We start from the raw sequence: 11988 nt of genomic DNA on the forward strand, positions 1-11988 counted from the left end.
TCAGTGTATTATTGAACACCCTTAGCAGGATTTCATTTCAACGTAGGCGTAGAGGCGTTAATGCATGACGAGAATGTTGTTAAGCTGTGTGACTAAAAATAAAATAAATTAAAATGATTACAAAAACTATTCCCTTTCATAAGTGAAAAATAAAACAGCTTTTTAAACTGCAATAAAAAAGCAAGATTTTATAGTAGTTTCCAAGCTAATCAACAGGTGGCGCTGTTTAGCCAGCTTTTGGTGGTTGTTGTATTCGCTATCATAAGTTTTGCAGAGGGCGCTACAATCGCCAAGGAGACTTTGTTTGATAGTTCTAATTTAAACAAACTTTTTGAGAATTGGAAAAAAAGAAAAACAAAGATAATAAATGAATTGTAATAATCTTCTTCTTTGGCACAACAACCGCTGTCAGTCAAGGCCTGCCTGTTATCCACTAGTCAAGTGAGCTTGGCTTTCAGTGACTAATTTTTACCATAGCAGGATAGTCAGTCCTACTTAAGGGGGCACGGTCTTTTCGGGACTTGAACCCATGACGGGCATGATGTTACATCGCACGAGTTTACGACTGTACCACCAGACCGGCCAGAGTTATAATTATACTGTCAAACACACACAGCTTCGATGTTGAATTGTAGTGTGAAAGGATGAATCGTTATTGTTTTTAGTATTTTTAATATTTGTTCCTGTAGCAAAGATAGTATTTGCTTAAATAATGGTTAAACTCATTAGTTTCATTTGGATAACGCGTTTTCTTTCATATAGCTTTAATGGACATGGGATGACCATGCGTAACAACAAAGATCAAGTGAGAAATTTGATTCTTTTCATTTCTTAGCAGATATCTAATTATTTAAATAATCGTCATAGTTTCACTATACATAACCGTTTCCTCGTTCACTAGGCAACCCGTTTTCCTGCCGCTAACGACACTAGGAACAAAACAACACTTACACTACCCAAAGTGCACCGCCTACGTAGGTCGATCCGTGATCGCTTCCTCCTCCTTATCAGCGAGCGCAATTTCCTTATCCTGAACCTCGTCGTCAAAGATTTTCAAATCCTTCACGTAATACCACACACCGCAATCGAACAGCGTGCCCACCAGCACGAAAGCCGCTGCAATGAAGTTCAGCAAATACCTGAAAAAATCAAAGACATTGTTTATGTAAACATGTTTCCTACAACGGATCGGCTTCCAGTGCAACCGTACCTCAACGTTTCCCCATCGTACAGCCAACAGTTGCCCTTGCCGGTGCACGTTTTGCCCCACACCAGGCAGGTCTTGTCTAGCACGAGCCCGAAAAAGATCGGGCTAGGTATGAACGACATCAAACTCAGCACCATCATGCCGAAACCCATCGAAACGGCCTTATCCTTCTCGTCGACGCAGCGCACCGACACGAGGAAGTTGCTTGCCCGGCCAGTGGCGCCAGAAAACTTCAGGAAGCACATCACCACCAGGAAGGTGATGAACTCTTTCTGGCAGTTCAGCGGGCACGGTCCCGCAATGGCCGATCCGCCTAGTGAGAACTGTAGCGAAGAAGGGAAGCACAGTGTATTAAGACGGGAAGCTATAAGAGCAGATGAGACGCGATCTTCTCACCATATTCTCATCCCGAGCTGCAGCGGTACTGGTGGTGGTGTGATTGCCACCCGTCAGCAACTGATTGTACAGTGGGCTGGTGTAATTGACCACCGGCGTAATGCACGAACACTCGCCGTAAATCTGTGAACAGGGAAGGAGAGCAACCGATAAGATAAGTGGCCGCAAGTCGAACCGAGTCGATCACGAGCGTCAGCTTTGTGAGTCAATGTCAGCGTACTTTGAGATCACCGTACTGGTTCTGACGTTTGCAGCCGGCGTGACAGGCCGAGATGTAGGTGTTACCGTCCTCACCACAGATCGGCGAGTACTTGACGTAATCGCACTGGCAGGCCGAGTTGCACGTGGGCGTAAGATCCGTTCTGCACATTAATTAAAATAGAGTACATCCTTTAGTACATCCTTTTTACACATGATCTCACTGTCCCTCCCATACTTACTGCGAAGGAATGTTAACGATAACCGAGTTCTCGCTAGCCGAGCAGCCCAGAAACGCGTACGCGATCATGCCCATCACCGACAGCAGACCCACGATCACATTCCACGCCGCCATGTACCGTGCGCGGGGCTTAAACTTGGAGATCACCAGCCCGGACAGGAGCACACCGATCGCGGAAAAGCATAGCGCAACCGTGCCCGTCACCAAGCTCGAGGTGGAGGCCGACTGTTTGTACTGCGTCTCGATGTACTTGGGCGTAAAGATCCAGTACGGCATGTAGCCGAAGAAGTAAAACACCGAGGCAATGTTGTTGAGCATCAGGATCTTGTTGCGCAGCAAACGTTTGAAGGTTTTCAGCATATCCTTGAACGAAGCGGGCAGCTCATCCTCGCGCTTGGACGCATCGCTCAGCTGCATGCCCAGGCGGCGCTTTTCCTGCGCGATACGCTTCCGGGCGGCCGCACGTGGCAACTGCTTCGGGAACATGGCCATAAAGATGGCGAAGAAGGCAAGGACGGCGCCCAGTATCAACCATCCCATCCACCAGGCACCGAGCCACCGCGGGTCGGTATTGCTGATCGTCGGCGTCATCGAGGGCGAGATGTACAGCTTCAGGAAGTAGGACGCCAGCGTGTACCCGATGGCCGGTCCGAGCATGCGCAGAAAGTACGACACACTGACCAGGGCCGGTGTTTTCGACTTCTTGATGTTATCGTCCATGTACGAGACGCCCAGCGTGTAGTAGAGCGAGCTTCCAATGCCGGAGATAAACTGGGCGATAAACAGCACGATCTGTGGTGCCAGGGTGCCCTCCTCCCGTTCACATTCCGCACCGCGAGTGGCTGCAGGGGGGGGAACAAAGGGAAAGAGCAGGAATCATATTAAGCGAGATAGTCTTTTCAGTGTCTTGCACCAGCTCATACCATTCGTGCGGCAGAGGATTTTGGCCTTCTGGGCTTCCATCACCTCGGCCGTCTGGTTCGCATCGTACGTTGCACCGTACTCGGTGGTCAGGGAGAGGGCGGCCTCCCCCGGCCCGTACAGCAGATGGGGCAGGGCGGTCAGCCAGCAGAACGCCGTTATCATCAGCAGCCCGAAGGCGATCCAGCGCGGCCGGTGGCCCTTCCCGGCGTAGTAGCTTAAGATGGCGGACAGCAGCAGCGCGCTGATGTCGTTCCCGACCGAGATAATGCCAGTGTTTTTGCTCGGAATTTTGTAGCGCTTTTCGAGCGTCGTGATCGTACCGTTGAAGTACGCATAGGTGGCGGAAAAGATGCAGCCCACCACGCCGTACATGAACACGTACACCTTCTTGTTGGCGAACCTAGGTTAGGACGGGGAGTGTTGAAGGTGAGTGAAAAAACGAGGAAATTTTTCGAAAATTGGGCTTGAATGCGTGACCTAATAACTGCAAGTCTCTTCATGATGAAATGCATTGCTAGTCAGACTTCTGCTAGACGATCTAAAAGTGTTTAATAATTAGCTTTTTTTAACTATATCTAGCGATATTTTTTTCTTATTTCAGTCATCCATCCTGGCTTCAATGTGAAAGAAGGACTAACTACGACATTAATATCCCAAAAGGCAACCTTTATAGATTTGTGGAAACTCTACTAACTCACGACTATTAAAATATAATGTACTTTTGCTTAAAATTTCTCATATTTTTTGCGACAAAGAGGTGCCAGAAAGCCTGACACAGTTAATTCCTGGGTTGTCTAGAGTACAAAATCCTCTAAACCGTATGTGCCATGTAGATGCCATTAACCATTGAATGACAATGTTTTGTGTTAAAAGTATGCCATATCTTAGCATTGGCATTCTTGGAAACATCAACAAGTTTACTTTGATTCCCTGAGATGAATGTCTGTCTAAGCAATAGGTCCCTATGAATATCATTAGAGACTTCAAAGAACTAATACGCGAAAAGATAACAGCTCCTAAGGCTCTAATTACCTTTGCAGCATTGGACCCTGAAACATCCAAAAGCCACAGCTCGTATCCTTGGTCACTGGCATGTCCCGGTACATGTCCTCCACGTCCTCCGGCAGCATCTTCTCCATCTCCGGTACCTTTTCCGCCTTCTTGCCATTGTTGTACACGGCGTAGCTGCCTTTACGCTCACCCACCGTCACCTGTTCGGTCACCTGATCATGACCGGTACGATCATCATCCTCCGCTCGATCTGTTCCTTCCCTGCCTTCACCAACCACACCATTCCCACTGCCCGTCTGCTCCCGGGGCTCATCAAATACATCCACATCCTTTTCGGGCACCATTTCACCTTAACTGCACTATACACTTGCTGGGTATTGATGGCTTCGACGATTTCAGGTAATGGTGCTTCTGCTACTGTGTTAACGGGTTTCTCACAACTTACACCATCACAATCACTGTTCACACACACACATGCACAAACTACTATTTATTTGACGATGACCTGATCAATGGGCTGATTGCTAGATGAAAGTAAACCTCTGAATGATCCTCTGCCCAATGTCAGAGCCTAACACAGCTCTATCTTCTTGCACCGCTCACGATGGCACTAAACGCGGACGTTCCGTAATGCTGCGGCTCCAGCAGACTTCTGTCCGTGCGGTTGCCTCCGGCTAAAGGTTTTGTCCGAATACGATAGGGATTGCTTGCCCCGCTAGCTTCCTGGTGGGAAACAATGCAACAACAACGACAACAGCTCTTACAGCACTGACAACAAAAAAGACAAACGATGATCACGGTGATGGCCGGTCCATTTGTCAGACAGTCAGACGAGGCTGGCCAGTAGCCGCGGGGTCGCTTTTGCTGCCGAGCTCAAGGCATTAGGGCATGCGGACGGGTGTCCCCGGGGTGGGGTGATCTTCATCTCAAGAAGCAAACAAGCGGCGAGCGTGATATATGGATGATAAGCGTACCGATGCGTGGCAGAGGCTGTAGCGTTTCGATGCACCGCCCAGAAGGCAGTGCGTCGCTGATAAGGAGGAGAAGCCGGGGGAAGGGCGGAGGCAAACCAGAACATTTGAACAGCGATTAAACCCTACTGGGCTGCGCGCAAGACGCCCTACCGCCCGTGCGCGGATTAAGGATGATATATACCGGGCTGCTGCACTAACCCCGGCACTAGAGCTGCCGGGAGGTGATAAGCACCGAGCACCGAAAGAGTGACGGCGCAAACAGACGATCACTCGCCCGACGATCGCGGCGGTACTTACAACTTACGCGGCAGCTGTGTTTTTCCCCCACAATCTGTCAACTTTCCCCTGGCTTCATTTCTCCAGTGAGAAAGCAAGCAAGCAAAAGCCCCAACTACCTTAAAATAAACTCAACGTAGACGTCATATCCACATTGGCGCTATGTCCAAAATTGGCACACAAGCGCGCCGGTCGTTCTAGAACTTGTTCACTCGGCCCCAACTCGCCACGATCGAGTTGATCCTACCCGAGAGTTCCCAATCACCGCGAGCGATGCTTTGTGAAACCATTCTCTTATCGGACTGTGCTGTATTGTGCTGAGGATGATCTGATAAAGTGCGAGTTCGTTATCTGGGATGCTGAAGTGGCTGAGGGAGCACAGTGTCTGACCGTTCCGGCCTGATGTTGTAAATCAAGATCTCAATTCCTGCTTCTGCCAGCACAAGAAAGGCTCGACCCGGTTGGATGGATTAACCTGCGCTTCCCCCTCCTATTGCGGCACATTGCAGTAGTAGAGATGTTGCATTAGGGTGCAGTTTTCCCCGGCACCTTTTTCACACATCACAAACATCACCGGAGAGCAATGATCTCTAGCTGAGATGAGATGGGCCAGGAAGCTACTTGATAAAACACAAAACCCCCTTATCATACACAAACACGCGATTGGAAGCGGGATCCAGTGAGCAGGAGACACCAAATTTTGCACACTCACTGTGGTGGAAAGATTTCGCAACGTTTCGTTTCTAATCTGGAGGATGGCACTTACAAACTTCTTCTGTCTTAGCCTTCACCTTGAGCGAACACAGCAAACTACCGGGAAGATACGGGCTAGCAGTAGAACCGAAACGCACACCTTTCCGTACACCTTTGGCACCGGACAGCCATCGGGTCACGCATGAAACCGTCGACTGATCTACGTCTAGCGCACAGCCGATCGCAAAGATCAGCTTACCACACGGCGGATTCAGGGGATAAGCCCGTGGAGCGAATCGGAGAAGGTACCCTAATTCAATCAAGTTCAATTTAAGCCGGTGCCGGTCGGTGTGACGACGACGATGACAGCGACCACTGCTTGCCCCGTGTTAGGCACGGACCGCCGCGTTTGCGTTGCTTATCGTACGCGCGATTTCGTGCGTGTAAAGGTGCGATCTTTTCTTGGAAGACGATGAAGAGGAGAAGAGGAGACCGGCTGAGGGCCAAAGTGCATTACGGGAAGCGAGAATTAATCAGAATGATGAGCAGCGGTGCGGTTCGAAGATTGGATTGTTTTAATTTCAATCACTTAACCGTTTTTAGTGGTATAGTAGATATCTTTCCTCTGAAGGTTTTTAGTTGTAGTATTATCTAATAAGTAGCAGTTGATTAAGTTACCAGACAACGTCATTGCATTATCCACTCGCAAATAAAGCTACATTCATTGAAGGCCACATGCGCTCTATTGAATACAACAATACAATTATCCAAATATCCTTCCAGCACATTATCAAAAAAAACTAACAAGCGTAATACTTTGTCATCACACGGTTCATAACGAAATCTTTGGCAGTCAGATGAACGAAAATATTTCAATAAGTCAGTCAACGGCCAAATGCAAAATAGTAGCATGGGTATTATTTGCAGACCACAGAGAATATTTCTCAACAAATTTCCAGTTGAAACTCCATTCATCCATCGCCATCATCTGCCATTCTAACACGTCTAACCATGCGACACGCATTCAGATAAGCTTTTTTTTCTTTTTTAGAACTGATGATAAAATCTCAATGGACCGTTTCCCCGTAGCAATGGTTGACTATGCGGCTGTGTTGTAATGAATTAAGTCTCGAAAGCATGTATAGGCCGGCATATGTCCGCTTAGAACGACATTACGTAAAATAGATAAAAATATTTATAAACGAAAGAAACTGCCTTAAATTTTTATTTTGTTATGTAATGTTCTTACCTCAGTGACAAATGTTTTTCAAATAAAATTTATTCTTTCCATACTTTTATGCGTATGTTAAATAGAACTATTTATTTTAATTTTTAACAATGTGTGTATGCTGCAGTAAGAACATAATACCTATTTTAACATACAGAATGAAGTGTTTTGTGAGTATTTGAGCCCGTGAACGAATCAACGCAGAAAACAGGAATTAAATCACATTAACCGTATATTGCATAACTTCAGGCGCTTGGTAAAGCTGGAGCATGGATACATGTTTTACTACGCTTACTATTTACAAAGAGGCGAATGAGGCCAATTGGCTCGAGGTTTCTATACAAATAAATAAAAAGCTTACTATTTGCAACCACCTTCAACCAAATTTAATTATGTCCGCCTAAAATGAGAAATCAAGTTTCAACAATTAACTTCATAAATTACACAATGGTGGTTTATTGTGCTTCAACGCTCTTTTTTCAGCAAAATGCAGCATAAATTGCAGAGCAAATGCTTTTGAGTATGTTTAATACAATACAGTATTTTTTTGTTTTCAAAATAGCAATTGTTATCATTCGACCATCGGCCCTTCTATAGTCGTACGAAAAATATAAATACGCTAAATGCCTATTTTATTGCAAAGATTCCTAATTTTCTACAGCGAACATATCGTTCAATAATGAAGCTCATAAGTACACGTACGCCCAGCATAAAAAACACTCACAACCACACATAAATAATCCCTAAATACTCTAATTCACGTTCATCCACTGCATACGCGTACTCGCTAAATCACTCCCTTTTTTCCCAAACATCAATTCCAATCGATTAGCATAAGGAACAAACTACACCCCCGAAATCCTACCCCAATCAATACACGGCAAGCAACGCAGAGTGAAAACGGCTCAGCGCTATTATCACCACGGGACCCGTTCCATCGCCCGGGATAAAAACATCATTAGCCTTATGGCCTCTAATTGGAATCAATAAAATATCGAACTCACGGAAAAGTCCCTCCTCCGGGGTTTTTTTATGCGAGTTTTTCCCCTTCTTTCAACTTCTCTCACGCGACATCGCAACGAACGCGGGATGCGAGAATCAATCCGAGCCGAGTACACCGTAGGGGATGAATACAAACAAGTGGGATGTACATATCCACAAGCCCTACACATGTGAAAGGATCAAGCGGCTGCTCACATCCCTTGGAAACAGGAACGCATCAACCAAACGGTCGCCAGTTACCCTCGATTTAAATGGAGAAAACACTTTTGCGAACAGAGCAGAGTCAAACCACTTGTTATGGGAAATGTATAAACCCCGTGTTTCCCGTTTTCGGCCCTGTTGATTCTCGCTGCCGAAAAATTAGGTAAACAGTGTTGCTTTTGGACTATTTTCTTCAACTACACACAGGCACAGAAAACCAAACCAACCGAAGCGGTTTTGCCAAAGTGGCTAGATTTTCTAAACTAATTAATAAGGATAAATGGATTTTCCATGTGACCAGCACCACACATCCCCAGACACGCAGGGTGCGCATACTTTTGCATACACACCGGATGTCACATCGTTCGGTTCAGGTTTGAAAGCGGATGTACAAAAAAAAGAAGAGGCACAAAAGTGTATCAGATCGTAGCCCAAAAAACAAAAACAAACACAAAAAGGTGCAACAAAAAATTGGCGCACAGTTTGGGGTTGGTTTGAAGTTGGCTAATTGTTTGCTTAGTAAATGGAGTTCCGGCAGGGTGCACTGACGCCATACGATGCAGAAACAGTGGTTGGCAACATGAACGAGAGATGTTTTTATGATATAACTTAGCTTAAAAATTAAGGCTTAAGGCAAATTAAAATTTGGGCACAAAAATATCATCTGGTTTTAGTTTAGCTGTCTACAGATCCATTTTGATTAATTTTTTTTATTGAAATTTAATGCAAAAGATGGTTGACTATGGTTGACAACACACGATAAATATTTCACGAAAAAACATCGCTTTGAAGTCTTATATCGAGGATATGGAATATAATATGAAAATACACTAATTATTGAAACTTATGACACAAATACATTCAATTTAGATCAGTACTGCTTTGAGATCGTTGCGTTGCAGATCGTCATGTTAAATGATACAATATTATAACTATTATTTTGACTCAACCAGCTTGCTAACCACTGCCGGCGTAAGTAAAAACCAAATAGAAAAATATTCTTTTTTTATAGCATTAGTACTCCTGCCTCAAATGAACAGCACTTTTTCGGAGTATTCGTTTTATTTTGCTATATTTTTGTTCATTGTTTTGTTCATTGCTGTTAACTATAACCAACAACTTCCTGTAAAAAGTATTAACGGATAGCTCACAAGCAAGCGCAAACATTCAATCAAACTGGCCGTCCTCTACATTGTGCTCTAAATACAACCCACTCTATAAAGGACATTCCTCAAAATTCGATCAATATTTCTAAAAATGTCATACCCGAAAAAAATCACCCACCAGGAAATGATGAAAATGGTATTCCGCGTTCTTTGCGCGCTGTCGCTGTTGCTTATGGTTAATCATCCTTCACGATCGTGATGCTTTGTGTCATGTTTGTTTGCTATCTTTTTTTTTTCGTGCGTTCCAAGTACCTCCAAAACCGCAGCTTAACAGTTTTTCTTCCATTTGCTTTCCATTTTTCCCCCCACAAATTTATTCGACAAGTCGCATCACTGCTCACGCAAATATTGAATTAAAGAAAACCGATCGAGCGTAAAGAAATAATTCCTTTTCTTTTTATGTTTTAATGCTTGTCGCCCATTCCGCCACTGAGGTGCTCCCGCAGCGTCTTGCATTACACCTCAGATCAGGTTTTTTTTTATACATTCGTTTACGAATAAAGGAAATATCTTTACTTTTCCTCTTCACTCACCACATCAGTTCATTTGCCCCCAAACAGTCAATGTGCGATTTCATCGTCCTTCATTTTTTTTGCTCTCCGTCTCAACTGCTCCTTCTCTCTCTCTCTCCCTAAGCACGATTGAAAAAGGTTGACTGACAACCGGTGAGATAATTGGAAGATTTTCCGATGTCGCTGGCGCTTTCATTTCTTTCGTTATGGTTTCCTACGTATTACTTTTTTTTTGTTTGTCATTTCGTAGCCGCCTGGTCCGCATTGGACCATCTTTTTTCCTGTTTCGAAGCACAGGATGCGGAGAAGGGCTTTCCTCATCGGGAAAGTGAAAAGCATAGCTTAAGCGAAATCATTTCGTCGAGATAAGAAACGCGTAAACAAACGACACAAGTCACGCTTTTGTGGCATTCATCGTTTCCGGTTTGCCGAATGTGGTTTCCGTACTTTTTTTGCCCTCTTCGGATGATTCTGTACCTGATACAATGTTGATTGATTTCAGCATTCACAATTCTAAGATATGGTGGGTGTCTAGCAGAGCGTAGATAAACATAGTTTAGTTCTTGGTACTATTAATTTGTACTTTATTAAAATAAAGTAAAATGCATTGAACTGCGATAATAAAAGAGCGCAGGCTTGATGATGATAAAACTGAACCACAACACTTAATACAACATTTAGTATCTATTTCTTGCTTATACAAAACAGTATAATTCAACTGATAATAGGGAGATATGAATACAATTTTGTTCATTATTTATTGGTTATTCCCTTACTTTACATTATTCGAACGAGGAGCTGTCATACACAATTTTCATTACACTCAACTCAACACATATCAACAACAGCAACTTAACCAATTATTACTATTACTACTACTTCTTTCAAATAATGAAAATATCAACACCAAATCAAACATCTCTTCGCAAGAAAAGGGTATTATGGTAATGTACTGAGTGTGTCTACTAAAAAAGCTTCGGTTAAAGCAACAACACTGTTGCTGCTCCAGGTGAGGCTCGAACTCACAACCACGGCATCGCTCGAAGCAACGATTACTGTCATATAAGTACCGTGCGCTAACCAATTGCGCCACTGGAGCGTGTGCGCTATCGGCCGCATTGTGTCGTGTAGGTTAGCGATTATGCGGGCACGTTAGAATGATGCAATAAAAAATGGTCGTGTAACGTGATAATGAATGAGTTGAATAATCGTCGTGTTCTCGGCGGGTGATTCATCTCACGTTGTGTAAATACTATTGTTGTTGGCTGTGTCGGGTAATTGTTGTGTTGTTGTGGTAAAATTTGTTTTACATTAATTTTCTAATTTCTACCAATACCAATGTTTAGATAAAATGTAGACTACTATGCAATCAATTTGTTGATGTATTTAAAAAAAAATTAATCAGTATATGTGTTTTTTTCATTCATGTAGAAATACATATTTTTGTTGTGTTTCACACTGTTAATAACAAATAATTCAAATGAAACTAGAGGAGGTTAAGTTTTTTACTAACTTTTGAAATTTATCTTAAATTTAACTTAAATTTATTAAGTATTCATCATTATTATATTCATATTATCATACTTAATATTAAATTTATTATATTTATTTTTCATATTATTATAGTATATAATTATAAGCGAATGAGGAAAATAAGGTCAACGTTAAAGACACACCCATTATAAAGCCTCAAACAGACGCATATGAATTTGTTAATACTTTATATAAGAAGTATGATTCGAACGAAACACTAAGTAAACAATTTTTTTTTCAGATAATAGTAAAACTTTTTCCAGAATAGTTTTATTTATAGTTTTAGATTAAAACGTTTATAGTTTTAGATTTAGAGTATCAATGGTGTCCGTAACATTAAAAGATGCTAGAAATATGAAATTCTTACACAAAATGCGTTAACTGTTTATTTTTGCTGTTTGAATGCCTTTATTACAAAGGTAACTC

General features: G+C 43.2%; 1 protein-coding gene and 1 non-coding gene across 2 annotated transcripts; both read right to left on the reverse strand.

Moving 5' to 3' along the window:
- Nucleotides 1-801: 801 nt before the first annotated feature.
- LOC120950476 (solute carrier organic anion transporter family member 74D-like) lies at nucleotides 802-4726 on the reverse strand. Its single transcript, XM_040368541.2, has 7 exons — nucleotides 3999-4726; nucleotides 2966-3366; nucleotides 2044-2884; nucleotides 1824-1965; nucleotides 1604-1726; nucleotides 1211-1530; nucleotides 802-1139 (listed from the first exon to the last, which is right to left on the reverse strand). Exons 1-7 carry the CDS (start codon nucleotides 4319-4321, stop codon nucleotides 971-973), a joined length of 2319 nt encoding a protein of 772 aa, XP_040224475.2. The 5' UTR covers nucleotides 4322-4726; the 3' UTR covers nucleotides 802-970.
- A 6304-nt stretch (nucleotides 4727-11030) lies between these two features.
- On the reverse strand, nucleotides 11031-11128 carry Trnai-uau (transfer RNA isoleucine (anticodon UAU)). The gene is made up of 2 exons: nucleotides 11091-11128; nucleotides 11031-11066 (listed from the first exon to the last, which is right to left on the reverse strand). It is a non-coding gene; the product is annotated as a tRNA-Ile (tRNA).
- Nucleotides 11129-11988: the final 860 nt, after the last annotated feature.

The sequence above is a fragment of the Anopheles coluzzii genome, chromosome 2 (assembly GCF_943734685.1).
Source record: "Anopheles coluzzii chromosome 2, AcolN3, whole genome shotgun sequence".
In the NCBI taxonomy this organism is placed as follows: Eukaryota; Metazoa; Arthropoda; class Insecta; order Diptera; family Culicidae; genus Anopheles; species Anopheles coluzzii.

What these genes read in the sequence shown, in the direction of transcription:
- LOC120950476 (XM_040368541.2), bottom strand. Translation starts at nt 4,321, where the DNA reads ATGGTGCCCGAAAAGGATGTGGATGTATTTGATGAGCCCCGGGAGCAG. An exon ending in ACCAGTACGGTGATCTCAAA is followed by an intron (nt 1,727 to 1,823) that starts GTACGCTGACAT and finishes CCCTGTTCACAG; the next exon opens with ATTTACGGCGAGTGTTCGTG. An exon ending in TACGATGGGGAAACGTTGAG is followed by an intron (nt 1,140 to 1,210) that starts GTACGGTTGCAC and finishes TGATTTTTTCAG; the next exon opens with GTATTTGCTGAACTTCATTG.